The sequence below is a fragment of the Mustela nivalis genome (genome assembly GCF_964662115.1).
Source record: "Mustela nivalis genome assembly, chromosome: 4".
NCBI classification, from domain to species: domain Eukaryota; kingdom Metazoa; phylum Chordata; class Mammalia; order Carnivora; family Mustelidae; genus Mustela; species Mustela nivalis.
In genome coordinates this window covers 138,370,083-138,393,595 of record NC_139023.1, presented here as the reverse complement: position 1 = coordinate 138,393,595, position 23,513 = coordinate 138,370,083, and the positions used below count along the sequence as shown (strand labels likewise).

General features: G+C 46.6%; 2 protein-coding genes across 3 annotated transcripts in view; one reads left to right on the top strand and one right to left on the bottom strand.

Annotated features, from left to right (window-relative positions):
• Window positions 1-1,056: 1,056 nt before the first annotated feature.
• On the bottom strand, window positions 1,057-3,758 carry LOC309863375 (uncharacterized protein; the record flags this gene model as incomplete). Its single annotated transcript, XM_082728153.1, has 2 exons — window positions 1,057-1,170; window positions 3,478-3,758. The coding sequence occupies 2 exons, from the start codon at window positions 3,756-3,758 to the stop codon at window positions 1,116-1,118; spliced, it is 336 nt and encodes a 111-aa protein (XP_082584279.1). The 3' UTR covers window positions 1,057-1,115.
• FHDC1 (FH2 domain containing 1) overlaps window positions 2,076-23,513 on the top strand; it is a 40,399-nt gene continuing 18,961 nt past the window's right edge. Inside the window, exons 1-4 of one of the 2 annotated variants that reach the window (XM_082728152.1) lie at window positions 2,076-2,285; window positions 8,210-8,850; window positions 17,310-17,371; window positions 18,047-18,149. In XM_082728152.1, coding sequence (XP_082584278.1) covers window positions 8,347-8,850; window positions 17,310-17,371; window positions 18,047-18,149 — 669 coding nt within the window. In that variant the 5' untranslated portion in view covers window positions 2,076-2,285; window positions 8,210-8,346. Of the gene's footprint in view, window positions 2,286-3,362; window positions 3,773-8,209; window positions 8,851-17,309; window positions 17,372-18,046; window positions 18,150-23,513 lie in introns of those variants that run through there. The other variant, XM_082728151.1, reaches the window with a different exon arrangement.

Sequence of the window (23,513 nt, the reverse complement as noted above, 5' to 3'; positions counted from 1 at the left end):
TAAAAATCAGGTCTTTTTCAAGATTTTATTTATTTATTTATTTATTTATTTATTTATTATTTGAGAGCGAGCAAGTACAAACCTGGGAGAAGCAGGCTCCCCACAAAACAAGGAACCCAAATTTGGAACTCGATCCTAAGACCCTGATCATGACGTGAGCTGAAGGCAGACGCTTAACCAGCTGAGCTACTCAGGCACCCCTAAGAATCAGGTCTTAAGTAAGAGGTATGGGTAGGATAAGTGCTAGTTTTACGAGAAAGATGAATTGACCTTTGGACATTGAATTTGGACCTGAGATATTACAGCGACAATGTGGATTTGAGAGGCACTGACCTAGAGGTGAAGTCAGAAGTGGATTTGCCTTAGAGCTGGAGTTTTCCTGCCCCTCACTCTCCTGGACACTTCCAAGGACATACACTTAGTGGTGTGTTTATAAGTTATTGATTTTCTTTAAAAAGCTCCCTCAAGAGTTATACAAGCTTCAGGCCCTACAAAATCTGGACCCTTCCAGGTTCAAGTCAGAAGACGGAACCCATGGGATAATGGGAGACAGAGTTGGAAGAATCCATTTACTGTCCTCAAAGGACAAAAGGGTTCAGCAGAGGAGGCCAGAGGGGCAGAGAGAAGGCCTGTAGGCCAGACTGCTGCAGGGAGATAAAAAAGACTGGGTTGACGATGGGTCACTGAATTTGACTCTTCAAAGAAGTGGCTCATTTGAAAGTGCATACTTAGTACAGTGTGGGGGGGGCCGGTTTGGGGAGGTGGGAGCTGCTGAAGAGAGGGAAGTGTGCAGTGGGGGCAGACCCTTCATCTGGCCAACCCTCCAGAAAAGAAAAGGAAAGGATACCATTCTGCTCCTCACTTGTGAAATTCTTCATTCAACTTTTGCCTTTGCAATCCATAATCCTTTGGGATTAATATTAACTTCCTGAGCATGGATATCTTTCTCTTTTATTACATTTCCCACTCCTTGAGGTTTTCTCTGGTCTTGGCTGGATCTACTCCTCATGTATAATGTAAGCCTGGTCTATGGCTAGTAAATGGGCTCTTGGCTGGCATTAATTTTGTTTATTGCTTTTGTTATTTGCTTTGTTTTTGTTTTTGCTCAAATAGTTTCACTTTTTTCCATCCACATGGAGAACGAGTTGTGGGAGTGCAGGGGTTGAAGACCTGGGGAGGAGAGACAGAAGTCATCCGGCACCAGAGACTGGAAAACTGTGGTCTGTTATCTGTTAACCAAGTCAAAGGTAAGGATGACTTCATCCCCACCCAGGGCGCCTCTCCACCCCTGCAGCTGATTTCCGACCGGCTGGTTTGCCGAGGAAAGGTTTTCTTTGACTATGTTTCTCACTGCCTGGTTTCACAAATTATTTGGGCGGCGGGGCGGGGGTGGGGGGAATGCGATTAAACTGTTCCCCCGTTTCTTCCTGTTAGTCTCTGGACAGCCTCCGTTCATGCTGTCTGACTTGCAGTGGATTTTTTTCTTTGCTTTGCTTAAATATAATTGAAAGAGCCCTGCTACCATCATCACCGAGGAGAGTTAAAAAAAAAAAAAAAAAAAGTAAGAAACCTACAGGTGGCAGGACCCAGAGAAGAGGTGACTTTGGGCAGCTCCCGCTCAGCTGGGATTTGGCTTTAAGAGCTGGTACATTCCCCCGCTACAAAGCCTGCCTAGTACTCCAGGGAGAAACCAGCGTGGGGCAGAGGGTAGCCTGGCGCGCGCGCCTATGTGTGTGCGTGTGCGCGCGCGCGTGCCGAGGGTGTGCGTGCAGGAGTGTGCGTGTGCGCAGGGGAGGGTGGCGGGGAGGTTGCGGCAGAGGCAGCTTGGGGGAAAGCACTCGCAGGTTCGGAAGCGGCTTGGCGCCTCCCCTCGCTGGTTACACGAGGATACCTGGCTCTTCTTCACACTCGTACTTCGCTGTTTCCCGCCACCCCTACTTCCCTCGGGCGCCTTCGGGTGCGGGAGCAGCGTGCCCGCTGGCGTCTTCCAAGCTCCTGGGGCCCCGGATAGGTGAAGGCAAGCGCCGCGGCGCCGACGCCGGCGCTGGAGGGTGGGAGGAGGGAAGGGGCCGAGCAGGAAAGGGCGTGCTGCCCTTTGCGGCTGGCTGTGGGAGCGGGCTCGTCTGCAGCATTGTTACCTGGGGCAGCGGCTGAGCCCCGCCCCGCGTCGCCCTGCCCCCTCGCCGTCCCGAGCCGCCTTCTCAGGCTGCAGAGACCCGGCAGAGGCGTTGGCACTGGGAGCCTGCGGTGGGGATCCAGGAGCGCGCGGGGAGCGCGGGCCGCGGGTGAGTGGGAGCCGGGTGGCCGAGGCCGGGGCGACCGCCGCTCGGGGGGAACCGGGAGCTGGACACTCCCCGGCTCCAAAGGGCCAAGGGCAGGGATCAGCTTGGACCCCGGGCTGCGGCGCCAAGTCTCGGCTGCTTTCGAGTCTCCACGGGAAGGGCTGGGGAGGTTTGCGCGCTCACTCCGCACCCACTCGGGTGACTTTGGTGCCTGCACTACCCAGACTGCAGAGGACAGCGATAGGTCTCCTGAGGCCAAGACGCGCGGCTCTGGACCCGCGTCCGGAGAACGAGCTAGGGCACGGGCCGACTGGGGGCTGGACCAGGGTCGGCTAATGGAGCTTTAGCTGCTAAGATATTTGGATAAACCGCGCCGCCACTTGATCCCCGCCCGGTCCTAGAGCGCGCCACTGGCCAGCGGGGAGCCAGGACTTGCCGCTCCAGTGGGTGCGGGGTTGGCGAGGACCGCGTCGGGTGATGCGGACCGAGGACAGGGCGGCTCTTGCCCCTGCAAACTCGTCCTGGCCGTGCGAAGTTCAGATTGGAAGTTTCGCCGTCACATTGTCGAAGTTTGGGGAGGAAGCGGGTGGGCTGGTGGATGAGCTCCAGCAGCCACGGTGCCCCCAGCTCCGGGACTGCGGGCTCTCGGGTTTTATCCTCCGACCAAACACCAGGAGTCTCCCCTCTACTTTTTTTTTTTTTTTTTTCTTTTTGCCGGCTCTCCCTGGCTCCCATCTGCTGGTCCGCAGTGCGGCCGCGAGGCTTTCTCCTCCGCGCCCGGGATCCAGACCCCGGACGTGGGGGAGGTGTCGCCGCGAATGTTCAAGGATCCGGCAGATCCCAAGTCCGCGAACCAGGAGATCCCCTCTTTGGCTTCCAAGCACTGAGATAACCTTCCCTTGTTAGCCTCCGCAGCCCACCCGGCTTCTGGAGCTCCGTGCGGCCGCGGGTCTGAGGGGCGGGTAACCAAGGAACCGCGCTGGGCTGGTGGGGGGGGGGGCGGACCCTAAGCCTGGGTCCTCCGGGCAAGGGGGCGGGGCGGGCGACCCCCCACCTCCCCCCTCCGACACGCCCAGACCCGCCCGCCTTAGGGGCCCGGGGAGGGGCGAGCGCCTGCTGCGGCAGCTCTGCTCTGTTGCGCTCCAGGACCGCGGGGCGCTCGGCGCTCGCGGGAGGCGGAGGGTCCAATCCTTACCCGGCGTTTGCCCTTTCGGCCCCGCCTGTTCCCGCACGGCCCGCGGCGGCCTCTCCGTGGAGCGCGCCCTCGTCCCGCCGCGGCAGCCGCTGCCGAGCCTGCGCGGCCGTGTGGGCGTCTATCTCGGCGGCGCACGGGCGCCCGCTCCCCCACCGCCTCTCCTGCCGCGGCGCAGATAAGGACGCGGCTGGGGGCTCGCGCGCGGCCGCCGGACCTCCCACTCGCCTCGCTCTTGGGGACCCGCGCGGACGCTGCGCCCCCGAGACTTCTGTGCGGCCCATCCGGGGCCGTTTGGGTGAGTGGCTGGGGCGGGACCCAGGACCCGGGGCTTGGGGGCGGAAGGACGCGGCGGATCGCCGGACAGTGCTGTGACCTAGGAAAACTACTTGGCGTCCAGACTTCTTGAAAGCAATCGTGCCCTCCGGTACCCCCACGCCGAATTTCTTCAGGACCTTGGAGTCAGTTTTCAAACATCTGTTTGCACAGAAATTGCCCCCAGTGTTCGGCCGTCTGTGACCCCCTCAACTGACCCACAGCTGTCTTCCTGGAATGAGTGGCCGGCGCTTCCTTCCCTCTCTTTAGAGCATCCTCTGGCGCTCGTGCGCTCCCCCCACCTTGGTTTGGGGACCTTGATAGAAACAAAATGCACGTTCAGAAACCAGCGTTCTCTCTCTACTCTCTGGGTGTTGCGCTCGGGGGCATCCGTGAAGTGTTTATGTTATGCTGCGGCTTAAATACGCTGACTGGAAGCAGTCTGGGGTTCTCTCCCGCCGCGTGCAGTGCCAAGGAGGAGGATTGGATGCTGCCGGCTCTGGTTCGACTGTGGGATTGACATTCTGGGTTTAACGATCAAGAAAGGTTTTGAAAGATAGGCGGTCGGGGAGGGGCTTTCCCCCGGGGAATTAGTGGAGGGCAAAAATTCCGTATTTCAGAGTCGCCTGTACCCTCGCCTCCCTCCTTTGTCCGCTGTCTGCTTTCCAAACCTGGCTTGTTCTGCCCCCGTTTGTCGTCGGGAGGGTGTGGGCCAGGCCTAACTGCCCCCACCTCATCTGTGACACAAGTCAGAAATGAAGGGGAAAGGTTTTCTGGAGGGTTTTCCTTGGCGTTCACTTTTGATTTTTGTTGACCTAGAGGGTGAGCGGGCAGCCGAGCTGTCAGGCCCCACTAACCGTCTTTCAGGAAAACCTGAGCTCTGAACGGACTTACAGGAGGAGCTTGCTTTCCTCCTAAATGTACTGAGAAAGGAAACCTACATATTCTCTCATCTTCCCTGCCACTCACTCTCTTCATGTTTGTAACACCATGAGCAAAGCGGTGCTGGCTGTTGGGCGAGAGGTCCTCTTTGAATTCCCTTAGGGACATTTGCATTCTAAGACTTATTTTAGCCAATCAGCTAAAGACTAGAGACATGGCCCCAGCATGTGAATTAAAAATTTACATAGTTCAGTGATGCTCTGTTGAGCTAAAACCTCTCTAGAGGGTTGGTCTCTCAGACACACCCCTGATGGCTCCTGTTTAGCACTCCGGGCTTGAAGAGTTCTCATCTTCAGAGCCTTATGGTGACAGCTCTGTTTTACTCAGGGCTGAACATTTGTCAGCCTTAGCAGCTGTCCTCCCTGCTGCTGAGGTCCCCAACCTGTAGGTGGGATGTTAAATACAAACCTGTCTCTGGCTGCCCTGGCAAGGTGGATGGGACCCTTGACGTTTTCCAGACAGAGCCAAGATTAATTCCATTGTTCCTACTGGCAGTTGGCAGCTGTGAGAAGCAGCAAGCTTTTCAGGGCTACAGCATTACCTGTGGGCTAGCACACTTGGAGGGTATGCATTTGCATCTTTGCTGGGAACTGTACCCTAGTAAAGGAAATGTTCTTTGTTTATCCTCCGTTTCAATATGTTATGAGACTGTGGAAAGGGTTAGAATGTCTGTCTGCACTCTCTTTTTCCTGTGCCTCTTTGACACTGGAAATCCTGCTCAAAGGAAAAGCCCTATCAAAGCCCTATTGAAGCCAGTAGTAAAAGCATTAGCATCTTAGCTAATCATTGCTGGAGAATTTATTCATTAGAAGCTGCTGGGGGCCTAGGACCCTTATTTGTTACCCTGGGAAAAAATGAGCCAGACAACATACCAGTAAAAGTGTTGTAAATTTCATTTTGTTCTTTGGACTTTTAAAAATAACATTCTTTCTCTAGATGGGGCTGTGGTTAGAATTATAGCCTTATAGCCAGTGCCTCACTAACACTTGTCACTTTTTACTTTGACAAGCCTTTATCTTGTACTTCTTGTGTGCAATGCGTGGTACTCAAAAAGACTGGCATCCTTTGGAGCTTTAGTGTCAGAAACTAGTGCTGGTTTGAGTGTAGAGCCTTTCTCACTCTCTCACACACACACTCCTTATTTGCTGTGTGAGTTTTAATGGCACATCTGTGGATAGACTTAACGCAGCACGGAGGGAGTCCCTGCTTTCTAGGATGGAGACTTTTTAAGGTTATCGCCATTCTTAACGGGAATAATCTGTAAACGAGTCAGCATATCTGCAGTTGGAGGTGAATTGGAGGATTAGCAACTCTTCAATACATGAGATGTTTTATGTACAGAAGTATTTTAAACTATGTAAGGGTAAACAGCCAAGATTACTTGTACAGTCTTGAAAAAAGAAGAGTTCAAATGTAACTATAAACTGTAATTGACAATGAGTCATTGCTTAAGGGGTGCCAGCTATGAAAACAGCCTAGTTATGCCCCTAATGGTAATTATGCAAACTCCTTTTAAAAGCCAGTTGCATCGCAAGTGAACTAGAAGTTAGCTTGGATAAATAATTTCGGTTTTACTTTCTAAAAAATTATGCAGTGGGGATGGCTACATAGCACTGCAGATGTACTTAGTGTCACTGATACACAATTATAAATGGTTAAAATGGTAAAAAAAAAAAAAAATCCAGTTAGCTGACAATACTGTCTCCTACACATGCATAGTTTTCAAAAGTTAAATTTTCATATTTCATAAAAACATTTGTGCTTGTTATTATTTATTTATTTATTTATTTATTTGGCAGGGGAGGGGCAGAGAGGGAATCTTAAGCAGGCTCCAACATGCCCAGCATGGAGCCCAACTCGGGGGTCGATCTCACAATCCTGAGATCATGACCTGAGCCAAAATCAAGAATCAGATGCTAAGTGACTGAGCCAAGCAGGCACCCATGTTCTTATAATTTAGAGATAGCATAATATATAATCACTGAGTTTTGAAGAAGGACAAAGCTAGTAACATAGAAAGCAAAGAATAGGACTATTAAAGGTATTTTTCTAGCAGCCAGGAGTAACTTAACATTTTATCCATGAACCCAATACATATTTTAAAGAAAATACAGTACCTGTGAAAGTGAAGAGAAATCATATGTACATATGACACTGGTTATTGTTAATAGTATCTTGGTACATATATTAGCTCATTTATTCTTATGCAAACCAATGGAACAATATATTTTTATATTTTATATTATATATTAAGCTAAGACATAGGTTCAACAGCCTCCCTCACCTCAAACTGCACATCTAAGAAGGAGCAGAACCGAGATCTGAGGAAAAAACGGTCTATTTCTAGAGTCTCTGCTCTTATTCCCAAGGCAGTCCTGCCTTTTATACATGGTTCTGTGTAAAGCATTTCATAATATTTGAATTAGTGCTATCAGACAGTTTACACATTTTCCATTAACCCGTCCTTAAGTCTGAAGAAATGTAGTTGTTTTGACCTCTGTTTTCACATCAGGTCCATAACAACTCAGTGCCAAAAACAAACATTTAAAGGCCAGTAAAAACACAAGCCAGAAATATAACTCAGTGACTGTGTGGCTCAGGTAGATGTGTGGCGGGTATTATGCGAGCAGCATATCTTTGTGTGTGTGTGTTTTCTCTGCTGAGAGTGTCACAGAAGAAGCCAAAGAGGTTGGTGTGAAGTTCTGGTTGTTTCTGCAGAGTGGCTTAACTAGAATCTAAAGTGATAGCCATTGGCAGCAATGAGAGTGGTCATGGAATGGATCCCAGCCTCCTAGTTTTACAAAGGACAGAACGGAAGTCTAGGGAGGTGAAGTGACTTGTCTAAAATGTAAGCAGTAAAGTTTGATTTGAGCTACAACATTTAATCTTCACACCTAGTGTTCTTTTCTCTGTTTGTGGTGAGCAGGAACATGGTGGCCCTGACTCTGGGGGAATGAGTTTGGTTGCTATTTTATCATTTCCAGATGCCCTGCCTCATCTCTGCAAGGCAGAGGATACCCTTTGACCAAGTGACTGGTAGGGAACATGTCCACACAAGAGAAAAGCAGGGTCGTCCACAACTACCTAATGCTTCAGCCATTTGGGTAATTCCCCTAGGGCTTGGGTATCCATTGCCTAAGGAAGAGAAGCCAGTTAGTGAACAAGTAGTTTATTCATAAAGTGAGCGATGCTTGCAGAACCTATAGCAGGTTCTCAATAAATACGTGTTTTATTGATGAATGGAAGGTTTCCAGGTTGGGTTTGTTGCTGCTGCTTTGGCAGCATTTCCAGGCAGTAAAATTTTGTCTGGTTCACATTTAGAAAAGTATTAGTCCCTTTTTATGCTCTTTTGGATGTGTTGCCTCTCATGGATTGTAATACCCAGCCGCCGCAGGAAGACCGGCGCTGGGCTCTGAAGGGAACTAGCTGGCATTCAGATGTTTTCTTGTACCAATTTAAGGTTGTTTTATCTTTGTAGGTTTGGAAGATGACACACAACCCTGTTGCCTTTTTCTCTGGCAGCCGACCAGTGAGTGAAAAAGTATGACACAAGTTTAATGTTTGTGTCTGCTTCCCCAAGGCCAAGAAATTATCTCCTTAGAAGGCAACAGTACTATGCATGTTATGAATTGTGTCTCCTTGGTCAGCGATAAAGAAAATGCGACGATCACCACGGCAGCTGGCTTCATGATCCGGGAAACAGCACCGCCGAGGCCTCCTCCTCCTCCTCCTCCTCCCCCCCCTCCACCTCCATCATGTCCCTATTCAGGGGAGGGCTTTCCTCCCTCTCCTCCCCCTCCCCCACCACCTCCACTCCCCGGGGGTCCTCCACTCCCACCTCCCCCTCCAGGACTACCCCCATCTTCTCACCTGAATGGCTATAGCCACCTTGGGAAGAAAAGGCGGATGAGAAGCTTTTTTTGGAAGACCATTCCAGAGGAGCAAGTACGTGGCAAAACCAACATCTGGACTTTGGCTGCCAGGCAGCAGCATCACTACCAAATTGACACAAAGACCATCGAGGAGCTCTTTGGACAGCAAGAAGACACTACTACCAAGTCTTCCCTTTCTAGGAGAGGAGGAGCCTTAAATTCATCCTTCAGGGAGGCTAGGGAAGAGGTAAGAATGGATTGGGTTGGGGCGGGGGTTGGTATAATCCTGCACACACTGCATTGTTTTGTGTTTGGAAGGGTGTGTACATTTCTAAACTTGCTAAATCACTGAGAAATAAGATAATGCAAGTACATGTGCTCTGGAAATGATAGAAAAGGCCTTATATGATGAGCTTGAGCTGACTAGCAGGAAAGTATAAGAAGCGTGCATGCCACATCCTCCCAGACATCCCGGTGGATTATGACCTCAGGCTGAGAACATGCTATGTGGGGCCATCGTTCTTTGGCCTCTCAGCACTGCCCTGTCTCCAGCACATCTGCTGCGGTTTCCCCTGGTGGAGCAGTTCTGCCGAAGTCCACATTGTTAGTCTCTGTGGAAACAAAAACCCGAGTTCCTGAACTCCACAAACTGAGATTAACTGGGACTTTCTGAGACAGAATGCCCTTTGTTAAAGACACCCTTAACTAATATATGTCTTGAAGATTTTATCAGTATTTTTCCCTCTAATTTTCTTTCCCTGTGTTAGAAGGGAGCCTTCATTCCTCAGAGCTCTGGATTGAGCCGTGGCCATCGTGGAATAGAGATTTCCAGAGAGTTCGAAGCGTAAAGCTGGTTTTAGGTGGATTGCCTAAGAAACATTTCCAGTGAGCAGTAAATGCCTTACACTGAGAACAAAGTAAAGCTGGCAGGTTATAAGAAGTTCACCTCAAAAGCATGGCTTCAGGGCTGCCAATAACCATATATTCTGGAAACTGAGTCAAAACATGCATTTGAAAGTACTCTGTTTAGAAACAAAGTAAATTGAGAAACCTCTGCTTACTAGCAGCAGTACTAAGGAAAGAGATTGAGATGGAAAGGAAAGAATGTTGAACACCAAAAATGGAAAGTGCAGTGGAGGGGCCGGCAACAATGTATCACTTTAAAAATCTGTTCTACAGGAGCAGAGGCTATAGGTCAAAGATGGAGTGACTCGGGTAAGAGTGGGCAGGGCTCCAGGATGAAGTAGCACCTCTCTACATAATTGAATTCTCAAGCTGATGGTATTGACCTCTTTCTTCTGTCTGGCTCAGGAACAGGTTAACTTCTTTTCTCCATGGGCTCACTTGGGGGGATTCACTTGAAATTGGTGATATAGTTCCCTATTGAGATAGCCAGGAGTCTACGAACTATAAAACGCAGGGAATGCTAGGATTAGAATTAAATGTGAACTGTGAAATAAAGCTGAGAGGAAGTCTTGAGGACAGCTCCTCATCCCCTTGCCCGCTGAACTCCAACCTTCCCTATTCTTCCCTTTCTGCAGAGCCCTTTTATTTCTTAGTGGATCCTTTCAGTATTGGACGGAGCAAGAAGTCACTTCCTTAGTACCCTGGCCTTTGCCCCAGCTTCCAGCAGAGACTCCTTGCTGTACCGTAGGGCATTTCTCACCATTGTTTCCTAGCTCTCCTTACTGAATTTTAAGAATTTAGAAGGAAGGGGCGCCTGGGTGGCTCAGTGGGTTAAAGCCTCTGCCTTCGGCTCAGGTCATGCTCTCAGGGTCCTGGGATCGAGCCCCACATCAGGCTCTCTGCTTGGCAGGAAGCCTCCTTCCTCCTCTCTCTCTGCCTGCCTCTCTGCCTACTTGTGATCTCTCTCAAATAAATAAATAAAATCTTAAAAAAAAAAAAAGAATTTGGAAGGAAAGAGTGGATGGGTACAGCGGGAAATGGAGTGTACCTCTCAGGAAACCACCTGTAACAACCAGAAGGGGGTCTAGCTCACAATACTGCTGAGTGGGCAGCTACCAGGTTAGAATGCATGGCCTCCCTTATAAATATTTTTATAATATAACATAATATATAACACAATATAATATATGATATGATGTAATATAAGTAAATTTATTTTGGAAAATGATAATTCCAGGGGCTGCTGGAACTCACAGCTTTAATTCATTTAAATTTAATTAATTTAATTTAATTTAATTCACAGCTTTAATTTAATTTTATCTGTTCTACAGATAAAAGCACTCAGGGAGGGAGGGAATTAGCAGGGATAAAATACACATTACATTTACCATCTTAACTGCTTAAAAATGTGCTGTTCAGTGTCAGGAAGCTCATTGACATTGTGGTCCAACTGTCACCACCACGCCCCCACAGAACTCTTCCCATCTGGCAGAATTGCAGCTCCGTACCCGTTAAGTCCTGTCTCCTCATTCCCTCCTGAATTCAGCCCCACCAACCACCTTTCTGCTTTCTGTCTCTAAAAATTTAACCACTCTATGTGCCTTCTGTAAGTGGGATCATATAGTATTTGTTTCTTTGCAACTGGAACATTTCAGTTTGCATAATGTCATTAAGGTTCACCCGTGTAGTACGTGTCAGAATTTTAAGTCTGAGTGATATTCCTCTGTATATATACCACATTGTGTTGATCTTGTCATCCATTGATGGGTATGTGGGTCTCCACCTTTTGGCTATTGCGAATATGGTGCGATGAATATGGGTGTGTGATTGTTTTTTAACACTGGTAAGTCCTAATCTGAGAGAAGCTGCTAGAAGGAAAAATTAAACCACCATGACCGTGTGTCATAAGATAATCTAACTTTTCAACTCTTTAGAACTCAAGTAGGATGAGTAGTTTAGGTGGATGGATTTGAGTGTGTATTAGGCAATATCGCCACATAACAGAGGGTTATCCAGAATTATTTTTAATTTTTCATGCTATCCCCAACATGGTTAGAAGTATTATATATATAAAATATTTATAAATATGTTAATACTTATAAATAATTCACAAATAATTTTATATTGTATTTAATTTTAAAATATATATTAAAATATAAATTAATAACTATATATGTGTATATATATATTTCGCAGTAAAAGAATACAGTACATGCTATTTTCTGCCCACATTAGACTTTCTCCTAAGGAAATTACAACTCAGCAGAGTGATAGTTTCACAAGGTCCAGAGATAAGTTTCCCAATTTACTCAGAAGGAGTAAATGGAATCTAGGGTTGAAAGTACTAGTTCCCACTCCCTGTCTGCGTGGAGTGGAAAATACTCTCACTAGCACGTTTGGCAGAGGGACCCATCCTGAGCCTGGAAACACAGGTCATGATTTGGAGGTTCAAGCACCTCAGGGATCAGATAATGTCCCTTTGAAACATAATAACCTCCTGCAAAAATGGCCTGCCATTATGTGGTTGGCTTCTACTTGAAAGGGCTTATAAAGCATTACAAATAAGTTTCATTATATTCCAGACAAAGGAGTTGCTGGAAGATAAGGAAGAGCTGGGTTCAGGAATGGCTGAATTTAGGAAGAACAACACTCAAGAGAGTAAATTGGAACATTTAGTAATGGGGAGGGGAGGAAAGGTTATGAAATATTACTAACCTTGTGTTTTTGTTACCTAAAAATTAACCTGAGGAGGCTACAAATGTTAAAATAATAATTAAACTGTAATAAAATAATTAGAAATAACAAAACTATATTACTGGGGATAGTAATAACCCAATTCAGCTCAAACTCCACCTTCTTTGCCGAGTTCACTGACCTCTTCCCTGAGATGTTTTCTGTCTGTCTGTCCCCACTGCTCTCAGCCCCTTCAGCATCGCTCACACTGGTCAGCTGGGTCTCATGTCTCCCACTGGAATCTACAGTGCTCTAAAGGAAGAAACAAGGTGCCTGGGTGGCTCAGTCAGTTAAGCACCTGCCTTTGGCTCAGGTCATGATCCCAGGGTCCTTGGATTGAGTTCCACATCAAGCTCCCTGCTCGGTGGGGAGTCTGCTTCTCCCTCTACCCCTCCCCACTGCTTGTGCTCTCTTTCTCTCAAAATTAAAAGAAAAAAAAAAAGTGACAGTCTTAGCTAGTTGATATCCTCTGAAGAAAATTAAAGCTAGCCGAGCTGACAGAACTGAACCAAGGGACCAAAGGGAGTGTTGATCAGTATGTAGATCAATATGATCAAAAGCAGGATTGACAATACACAAGATGAACAAGGCCTGAGGATGTAGTATAAAACAAGGTAACTACAGCTGATAACACTGTGTTGGGTAATAGAAACTTGCTAAGAGAATAGAACTTAAATGTTCTCACTGAAAAGGAGGAACCAAAGATGACCGTGAGGTGGGGGGAGCGGGAGTCCTTTCGCCGTGTTTACATATATCAAATAAGCATGGTGCACATCTTAAATATCTTACATTTTATTTGTTAATTATACCTCAATAAAAGTAAAATAAAAAAGGAAAAAACCCACAAATGTTGGAATACATGAGATCATTCTAGATGCTGGCTATAGTAATTTTATAATTAAAATTAATATTACCTTATGAGAAATAACTAAAAGTCCTTATTAGGAGAAAAAAGCGAGGAGGGAGGAGGGAAGGAAGATTGCTTTTTCTAATTTTCTGAACAGTAATAACTTATTCTCCCACTCCAATCTATTCTTTCTCAACTTTTGTGATGGTTTCAGTATGTTCCAGAATTCTGGGACATGCTCAATCCAGAACTATAGAACTAGATGAGTATTTGAAATACATTTGAAAGGAGGGGAAAAAAAAGAAGCTTCAACTAGGTTTTTATCCCCAGCCCCACGTCCCCCCAGCCTCTATTCAGGCTGGAACATTTCCCATTTGGCAGCCAACCAAAATGAAAAAGAAAATGAAAACAAAACAAAACAAAACAAAAACATCAAAAACCAAAAGCCATGTCTACATAAGAGGATCCAGGAAGATTTTTTTAAATTTTGCTTTTCCAAAATTGACATAGCCTTGAAATAACCACTACTTAGTGGTACTTAGAAAGGGAAGCCCTCTTTGACCTATTGAAAGAAACGTGGCTTAACCATTTCTTCTGAGGACATCATGCTCAGTGAAATAAACCAGTCGCAGGAGGACAAATACCATATGATTCCCCAGGTGTGAAGTTTCCCAGAACAGTCAGACTCATAGAGATGGAAAGCAGAAAGGTGGTTGGCAAGGGCTGAAGGCAGGAGGGGGCATTAGGACTTAATGGGTACAGAGCTGCAGTGCTGTACGATGGGAAGAGTTCTGCGGGGTTGTGGTGGTGATGGCTGGACCACAATGTCAGTGCTCTTTCTGACACTGACCATTTAAAAATGGTGCAGGAGGAGGGCTCCTGGCTGGCTCAGTTGGTAGAGTATGACGCTCCTGATCTCGGGGTCTTGAGTTCGAGCCCCACATTGGGGTAGAGATTACTTAAAAAAAATAAAAGTGGTTAAGGTGATAAATGTTCCATTTTTTTCCTTTTTTTTAACCACAACTAAAATACAAAAGCTGCTTCTTCCTTGAAAGACTATGGGAGGCAATTTGTGTAGGGGATTGCTTGTGGATGAATGTTCCGGAATCATAGAAGAAAAGAGGGGTGCTTAAAGGGTTGCGGTGGAACCAATCAGAGCCCTGCCCAAGTGCTGTAGTCTCAGTGTTTCAGAGGGAGACCTGACAGCCGTGGTCAGCCGGGCCGTTGTGTGGGGACACTGGTTCTCCAGCAGGGCCACCTCCCATCCTAGTGAGAAGTCCTCAGAACCATGTGAATGGGGCACAGGACATTGTATTTTGTTCCCTTGTTCTCCCAGGCTGGCATGACTCTTCGGTGGTCCTTGACGGGAAAGCCTGTGAGCTCTGTAGTACTCGGGCTGTCCCCGATGTGACAGGCCCTGATTTCAGTGGGGGTCCTGCCTCCCTGTCCTGCGGTGTCCAGAAAAGAAGATTCTGGTCAATTGGAACTGGTGGGCAGGGAGGGAGCTGTGTTAAGCCATTCTTGTTCCTGAGGCTGTCTGTTGTGGCCTGTGCAGAAGGCAGACGCCCGACTGACTGAGCTACCTAGGTGTCCCTCTGTTAAACTGTTGGCCAGTTTCTGAAGCTTTGCTTCAAGTGGTGGAGGTAGCCACTGCCCCAGGCTGTAGCTGCTACCCCGAATCAAGGGGCACTCGTGATGGCAGCTCCTGGAGGCTGTCTCAGCTGTGAGAATAGGATTTCTATCCATCATCTCCCACATACAGCTCTGGAGTTGCCAGGGGACTTGGCCAGGGCCTAGGGGTGGCTTTCTTTAGATCTGCCCCCATTCCTGGAGTGGGTACCACTCGGGGAGGTGGGGGGGAAGCCTGGCCCCTTCTCTCTATTCCTAGCGATATTCAAACTCACAGGAACTAGAGTGAGAAGGAACCTGAGAGACCCAGACTAGCATTTCAGTTCTCGTGTTGCTTTGGGAAAGGGATAACGTGACATCTCTGCGGCTTGGTTTCCTTATCTGTCAAATAGGAGTAAAAAGAATAATTTCTCCATCCCTTTTCCAGGGGTAGGAGCTGTGAACCTAGGTTGGGGGCATGGAGTGTCGGGGTCAGGGGTGGGGCGTGGAGCTGGGGGCGGGGGAGGGTGCTGCCATCCAGGGTTAAATAGAGCAAGAGGTGGTGATTTAATGAGAGAAATAAGAAAGAAGTTTTTTCCTCATTCTGGGTAGAGGTGAGTGCTGAGGGAGTCCTTTGGGTACAAATACTACTATATCAGTATACGTGTTCTTATTTGTAGCTTTTTAATTGATGGATTATAATATACACTTGTTTTCTGTCGTACTAAATTTAGATTCCTCTGTTTTGTATGCGCTTTCCCCTTTAAAGGGTGTTATGTTTGACAGGTTTTATTCTCTGCCCGTCTTCTCCCCTCCTTTCACACTGAGCTTGAACTGCTGTCCTGGGTAGGTTTCCCATAAGGAGCCTGCCCTGTGCGCCTGGGAGTTTATTTTATGGCTGGTAGGTGATTGCAAGAACATGAAATAAACCCCCAGGATAGTAAATAATGTGATTGTTTAAGATCAGCCTTCAAAAGAAGGCAGCCACACTCCCGTAAAAATTTAACCTTATAGCCAGGAAGTGCCATTAAATTTGGTTAACAGTTCTCGCTGCTGCTTAGAAACTTACAAGCAGACCTAGAGAACAGGAATTTAATCTGAAACCTGATTCGCTTTTGTTCGCAAATGAATCACATACATTTGGAAAGGAAGAGAATCATAACAACATTCCTGTTTTAGCTAGTCTCCCTTTACCAAAAAACAGTTGGAAAAAAAACACAACCACCTGTGGCAGTGTTAAGGTGATCTTTTCCTCCATGTATCTTGGATGTTCCCTTCCAGAGAAAGAAATGGCTTCTGTAGGAATGTTTATGTATGTATGTATGTATGTATATATGTATGTATAAAGATTTTATTTATTTATTTATTTTAAAGATTTTATTTAAGAGAGAGCGAGAGCACAACGGAGGTGAGGGGTAGAGGGAGAAGCAGACTCCCTGCTGAACAGAGAGCCTAATGCGGGCTTGATCCCGGGACTCCTGGGCTTTTGGACTCTTGGACCTGGGGATCATGACCTGAGCTGAAGGTAGACACTTAATCAACTGAGCCACCCAGATGCCCCGGCTTCTGTTTTTAATAACAACATCCTCCCCACTCCCTGCTGAACAAAGTTTCTGTCTAATTTCTAGTCTTGATAAAATGCTGCCCAATTTTTCATTTTGAACAGCTAAAACCTATGGTAGCTCAAATCCAGTTTCAACAGTAAATTCGAATGGCACCATATTTCATTAAGTCGAAGATGCTGTGCATTGTCAGACACATCCTGATTCCAGTGATGTTAATATGCATTGTTAGACTTGGTGAAATACAGCACAACAATTTTCCTTTTTAAATTCTGAGCAAATAAAACGTAGAAGACTTTTTTACCTTCCCCAAAGGACACATATTCTTTCTCAATGAAAAGAAATATATCTTTTAGAAAAAAAATTAATTTTATTACATTTCTTAAAATAACAATACTGGTTCTTCTATACCCCTAAAGCAGGGTTTGGAACTCTACAGTTGCTTGAGTTATTTTTTGCTTTCTTAGTTCAAATCTCATATGATCTGACTATGCTAACACAGCTGTTTTTCAAATTTGAGCTTTTAAATGAAGTCTATATTATTCTAAGAGGAAATAGCTAAATTTAAACAATTTTAATATACATTATTCACTAATAATTAGATAAGGGGCGCCTCGGTGGTTCAGTCAGTTAAGTGTCTGACTCAGTTTTAGCTCAGGTCATGATCTCAGGGTCCTGAGATCGAGCCCTGAGCAGGCTCTGCACTGAACATGGAGCCTTCTTAGGATTCTCTCTCTCTCCCCCTGCCCCTCCCCTAGCTTGTGCACACACACCTTCTCACTTTCTTTCAAAAAAAAAAAAAAAAAAAAGTTAGGCAAGATTAAAATAGATATGTATAGTTAACGAAATAGATCATTGCAGGAAGTTTGGGGAGATGATAATATTTTAAGATTTGCAAAACTGTGTTAGGTGTGCCGATTAATAACCAGATTTACACACTGGAAGTTATTCTTTCATAATTAGTGTTGTATTTTGATAGGTTTTACTTCTCTTCTTCCCTCCGAAGTCTTCTCATTTGTAATAGTCTTTTGTGTGTCTGTTCTTTTCCAGATTACGGTCTTGGATGCAAAACGGAGCATGAACATTGGGATATTTCTTAAGCAATTTAAGAAGTAAGGTTTTTGCACACATTTGCAACTTTAGGCATATCCCTGGTGTCAGCATCAGTCTGTGGGTGTGGCCAAGCTGAAAATTCAGCTTCTAAGATGAGCGAAGTTCATTCCTCATACCTGCCTACCCTCCTTCAACGCAAGGCGTGATGAGTGCGCCAGTGCCTGTCGCTCTCTGCTCTTTTCCTGCATGGGAGCATAACCTAGTGGCTTGAAGTACAGGCGGAGTTGCCTGAGGGCATCTGTTCAAGCCTGTCGTGCCGGGGAATTTATGAGTTCATCTATAGTGTTGCCCCTCAGCGGAGGCTGGACTGGTCAGAAGACAGTGGTGAAATGCCAGTGTTCTAAAGTGGAGAGGAGAGGCTCGCCAGGGTTCCACACCAAAGGGGATTGCTTTTCTTCTCCCAGAGAAGACTCCTATGGTTTGCTGCCACTTTCCGCTTTTCTGGGATGCCCAAGGGTGGGCTTCTGGGTGTAGGGGCCTCTGGGCTGTGTGTCGGGACCCCCGCTTTCCCTGGCATTGAGTCTCCTGTGATTGCTGACACAGGACGTCCCTCCAACTGGGAAGAAGGCGGGATGGGCAAAGGGTCAAGGTGATTTGTTTTAGTTTCCACTGACTTGTGTTTCTTTCGTACTCCAACAGACATGAAATGGAATCTAATTAATTACCTTTTCCAGGTCTCCTCAGTCCATCGTAGAAGATATTCATCAGGGAAAGAGTGAGCATTATGGATCAGAGACCTTGCGAGAATTTCTTAAGCTTTTGCCGGAGTCAGAGGAGGTGAGGAATTTGGCACAGGAGTTTTAGATGGTAGGAGTGATGATCAAAGCTCAGTATTTTTCAGAGTGTCAGAACTCAATCTGGGAGGGGCCCTCTGCTACCTAGAGCCAGAGTCTTCTCATATCCAAGTAATAAAAAGTGACTTAGGAGAGAGAGCATAAATTATGGAGTTAGGGAACAGATGTCCCCTTGCTTGGGCAAATTTCCCAACTCTGCTGAACTTAGTGTTTGCACCTGTACAGTGAGGGTTTGCTAGAATGCCGAACCCTTAGTTATGCATTGGGCGTGGTACCGGGCACATGGGACCAAAATTAAATTTGGTTTCCTTTTCCATCACCAATGACAGTTTTTGCTGAGGCCGTATCTAGGTTATTTTATAAATATGTATACCTTATACACACAAAAATAAAAGGAAATCACTTTTGGATAAAGATGCTTTAAAATTTTGGAGAAGTAGGTAAACTGCTAAGAAATGTTGTCTCTGTAATTGACTTAAAGGGGGAAATTGCTGTGATAGCGGTTTAGTACTACAGTATAAAGTTAATCATCTTTTTGGGAGGACTGAATTAACTGAGCCGTTGAATGGTTGGAAACTTTGTAAAATCTTACAAAATTGTAATACTGCCTTTTATTTCTAAAAACGGGAACCCTGAAAATTTTTAGTAAGAAATGACATGAATATATGTGCTTGCAAACATTTAAATAATGTAAAATCTTACAAAGCAAAAAGTTCAAGTTACCCTTTTACCCACACTGCTGGTTCTTCTCTTCCCCATCCCACTCTTCTTCCCACACATAATTTATGGCATTTGACTTTAGTGCCATAAATAACAAGAGGAATATATATCTGTACTTCTACATCAATCTGTGATAAACTTGCAAAGCCAACTCAAGGGTCATACTAGGTAACTGAGGATTCTAGGTGTATTTGATAATCTGAACCTCTCTCTCTCTGTCAGCTTTTCTGTTTGCAAATTAAGTGTAATTTACCTAAGTCAAGATTAATTACCAGCATTTATTAATGACCATAAAGGGTCTTAAAGTCTTGAGGGAAAGGTATGTTAAATCATAATTTACCTTGGATCTTATACACTGAACAGCCCTTAGTCTTTTTTAATGTACAGAATGAGAGTTTCAGAGTTCTTTAATTAGGATAGCTAGGGTTTAATTAATTTGGATTTTAAAAAGACTGAGTTGTTCTTGAAATCTTACTCCCCTTTCGGCTTTTTTCGTGCCTCCTCCTTAGGACTTGGTGCTGTGCTTACTCCTGCCTGACCTCATGCCTTATTTCAGTGAGGGTCACATTTGAGAGCGCGTGTAGACATGTTCCAAAAAGCTCTAAATTTCTAACGAAAGGGACATTAGGCGGGGTTGGGGGAGGCTGCCAGCTTCGTGCCGCAGTGAAGAGGTGGGAGATTAAGTACAGGTTTTCCTAATACCTTCATTTCTAATTTTAAATTCAGGGGTGATTAGAGAATGCAAAGGCTGCAGAGGCCTCGGGGATTTTTCAAAGAAGCAACTTAGCTGCCAAGCCTCCATGTTGTTGAGCTGGAGGGGTGGCACATAATTCAAGGGGGGCTGTTAACGGTAAGACGACTGAAACCCACCCGAGTGCTGCATTCGCTCCCCACCAGTTAGCCAGCCCCGGAGACAACGTCCTGCTGGGATGAGACAGAGCCCTGAGACTCTGCCATCAAGCCAGAAGCAGCTGCTTCTCCTGTCCCACTCTCCTGCTGCAGGGTCATCCTTTTTTTTTTTTTTAGAGAGAGAGGTGAAGGGCAGAGAGAATTTTTTTTTTTTTTAAAGATTTTATTTATTTATTTGACAGAGAGAGATTACAAGTAGGCAGAGAGAGAGAGGAGGAAGCAGGCTCCCTGCTGAGCAGAGGGCCCAACGCGGGACTCGATCCCAGGACCCTGAGATCATGACCTGAGCCGAAGGCAGCGGCTTAACCCACTGAACTACCTAGGCGCCCGAGAGAATCTTTTTTTAAAAAAATATTTTATTTATTTATTTGACAGAGAGAGAGAGATCACAAGTAGGCAGAGAGGCAGGCAGAGAGAGGGGGGGAAGCAGGCTCCCCGCTGAGCAGAGAGCCCCCTGTGGGGCTCGATCCCAGGACCCTGAGATCATGACCTGAGCCCAAGGCAGAGGCTTAACCTACTGAGCCACCCAGGTGCCCCCTGCAGGGTCATCCTTAGCCTGAATACCGGACAGGCTTGGTCACACTTCTTGTTTACATTACCGACTCTGGGCTTCAGCTCACCACGCCCTCCACACTCAGCTGGGAGCTTCCTTCAGCGGGAACACCCTGGCCATCCCCAGGGCTTCTTGGCGCCCCTCCCTGAACCACTGCGGGGATCTGCGAGGGCGTCTCTGTGCCTGTGGAAGCCACCTTCTGACAGATGCTTGCTGCGGGGACCCGCTGGCCTCGCTCTGAGTGCCGCGTGGTCCCCAGAGCCACCTGGACCAAGGCCAACCCCCAAGTCTAGGGTAGAGGGTGGAGGATAGGGAGGGGGCCAAGGGGGAACCAGGGCCAAGTGAGAGAGGCTTAGGAATGTGGCAGAAATATGTTAATAAGTGCACCAGTGTCTGTGTAACCACATGTCGCTAAGCTTGGGTGTCATGTTCTGTGCTCATTTTTCGCACAGGAAGGGACTGAACATTGACGGAGCATGTGTGTCCCTGTGTTCCAGGCACTGGGCAGGGCAGAATGCAGTCGGGCGAGATAATGGGATCAAGTGTGTAGTCTGGTGTGCCTGGCACGTAGAAGGTCACTCCGTTGCAGCTCTGATGATCTGGGGTGCCTTTGCCACTGAATCTTCTCAGCCACATTGTCAGGCAGTCCTCAGGGTACAGATGGGAAACTGAGGCTCACGCAGCTTTGCTGGAACTCCGCTCCTGTGGCCCAGGAGGGCCAGAGGGGAAAGTGGATTTGCACGTGATTCATCTGACCCCAGCTGGGTTCCTTCTGGGGCACTCCGCCGCTGCATCCCTTTGAGGAAGGAAGGGCAAAGGTTCTCCCAACCCCACCCCGCACCACCAGGGGCCTCCCTCCAGCCCTTTCATCGCCCCTGCTCTAGAGCGAGCAGCGGGCAGAGTGTCGCTTGAGCGATACTGTCATCTTATCAGCATGTTGAAAAATAGGAGCGGAAACAGCCCTTTTCAGTGGTGCATTCTCAGCTGACAAGCCAGAAGAAGGTTAATTTGTTTTCAGGATTTCTCTGCCCTTCCCCACAGATCTTTTATCGGGCATGTTTTTGTTTTGTTTTTTTTTTTTCATTTTGCTCTACATGTTTGCACGGTTAAAACTTGGAGAGGAAGAAGGCAGGCCCAGAAATAAAAGCCCTGGGAGGGGGTTCTTTGCCCTGAAAAATATTCCTGTGGGCAGAGAGGGGACAAGGGAGAGGCTGGTGCAGGAGCGGGGTGGATGGTCAGAAGGGAGCCCAGATGCAGCCTGCGAGTCCTTCCCTCCCTTGGGGGTGGGGCCCCACTCCTGTGTCACTTTCAGCGACAGAGGGCTGGCTGGAAGGGGGTAGAAATTTCCTGTTGTCTCAGGCAGCAGGTTGGTTGCCTCCTCTGACATTTTTATCCCCTCCTCCCAACCTTCTATACCAACTCTGCCTCTTGTTGGGGAGAAGGACACGGAGGAAACCCCAGGGTCTTCTCTTGGGTGAACCTTTTGGTGGGAAATCTTGCTATTTCGAGATCGTGCGAGTGGAATTAGATGGGATGAAGGTGGTCTGCCCTTGGGAATGTGTGCGTCTTAAGGAGCATGCTTTCTGCTGTTAGGACAGACACCGGACACAGCCAGGTCATAACGAGAGTCCCTTGGCTCAGCCAACAAAATTATGCCTAACAATGTGTGATAAATGCTTTTTGATGATGACGAGAATGTACAATAATTATAGGGTTTGTTCACCTCTCTTTTTTACCTCCCTACCACTGTGAAGGTACAGTAATCCCTCTTAATGAACGAGTCTCATTTTGAAATGGAATTAACGACTGTGTACATGGCATTTAAATTAAATACTATCTTTCCATCACCATGCTCTTGAAATCCATAAACATTTTCAGCTCTTTATGTAAGTGAAGGAGATTAATCATTGTTCAGTTACAGCTTGAGCACATGTTTAATAGAAATACCTACCAGGTTTATTTAATGTGACCTATTCTATATGCTTTAGACAGAAAATTGTGCTCTTTTCAGAAGCTTTGCACATGCTGAGTTGATGGTCTTAGAAAAGGGACAACCTCGCTCTGCCCCTTTCCATATATAGTGAATTGCTAAACTCTAGTTCAGAAAGGATCAGGACCTCCTACGGTTTTCTCCATTCAGCAGCTAGGTACTGACTTGAGTTTAGCTCAACCAGAAATTCCATCTGCCCCTAAGTCAAATAAGCCTAAAAATGGGAAATTCAGTTTGGGGCCCTAACGGTAGAAGAAGTAATGCCGTTCTACCAATGGCTGTTTTCTGCCCATTTTTTAAAAAATGTAGTCTTAAGCATCAGACTTAAGTCTAGGGTGTCCATCGGTCCCGTGACATTTTGTATTTTCAGATTGTTGAGGTAGACACTTCAGTTTGTGGATCTTTGCAAATACTCCCTGCTCTGTGTTTTGGAGCTGTCATTTCCTATTTCTCAAGACACTGAAAAGGCATGTTATTTTTATGGGCACCTGCCATGATCCCAGGGATGGAAAAGAGTGAGCTTTAAAAGACTAATGAAAGATGGTGAGTGCTCATTGGCAACAGTTAGCTGCAGAGGTGGGCTGTCTACTTTACTCGTAGTCCCAAGGTTCGATTTACCGTAAAGTATTCTTGTTGCAAGACGCTCTACGACAGTGCAAGTAGTAGAAAAGTTCCCACCACTGGGCTGGTCCAGTTCTCTACGTGGTGGAGGTGCTGATTTGCTCTGATGCAGCGTGAGAACTTTCTCTTTGCTTCCATCCCCCACTGCTAGCTGTTCGGCTGTATTCCTGGGTCAGAACTCTTGTTTCTCTTTGCTGCGGTTAAAAGGATAACGTTGAGTTGAGTTGAATTTTTTACAAGAGTAATCCATGTTCATACAGACATTTTAGGACACAAAAATGAGCAGCAGAAGAAAATAATAAACCTATCACCTTGTGTAGGTAGGGGGAGTACATTCTAGTCTTTCCCCCCACACCTGTGTGTGGTGTGTGTATGGAGAACGGGGGTCGCAGTGGGTGCCTCTTGTAAAATTTCTAGAAATGGGATCTGAATGTACCTTGTTTTATTTCCTGGTCATTTTCAAAGGGGAGGTCTTGACATTGACCCCTCAGCTGCTTAAGCCCTGTTCCTTTTTCTCTTCCCACTGGACAGCCTGTGTGTTCTTGCAGCCGCTT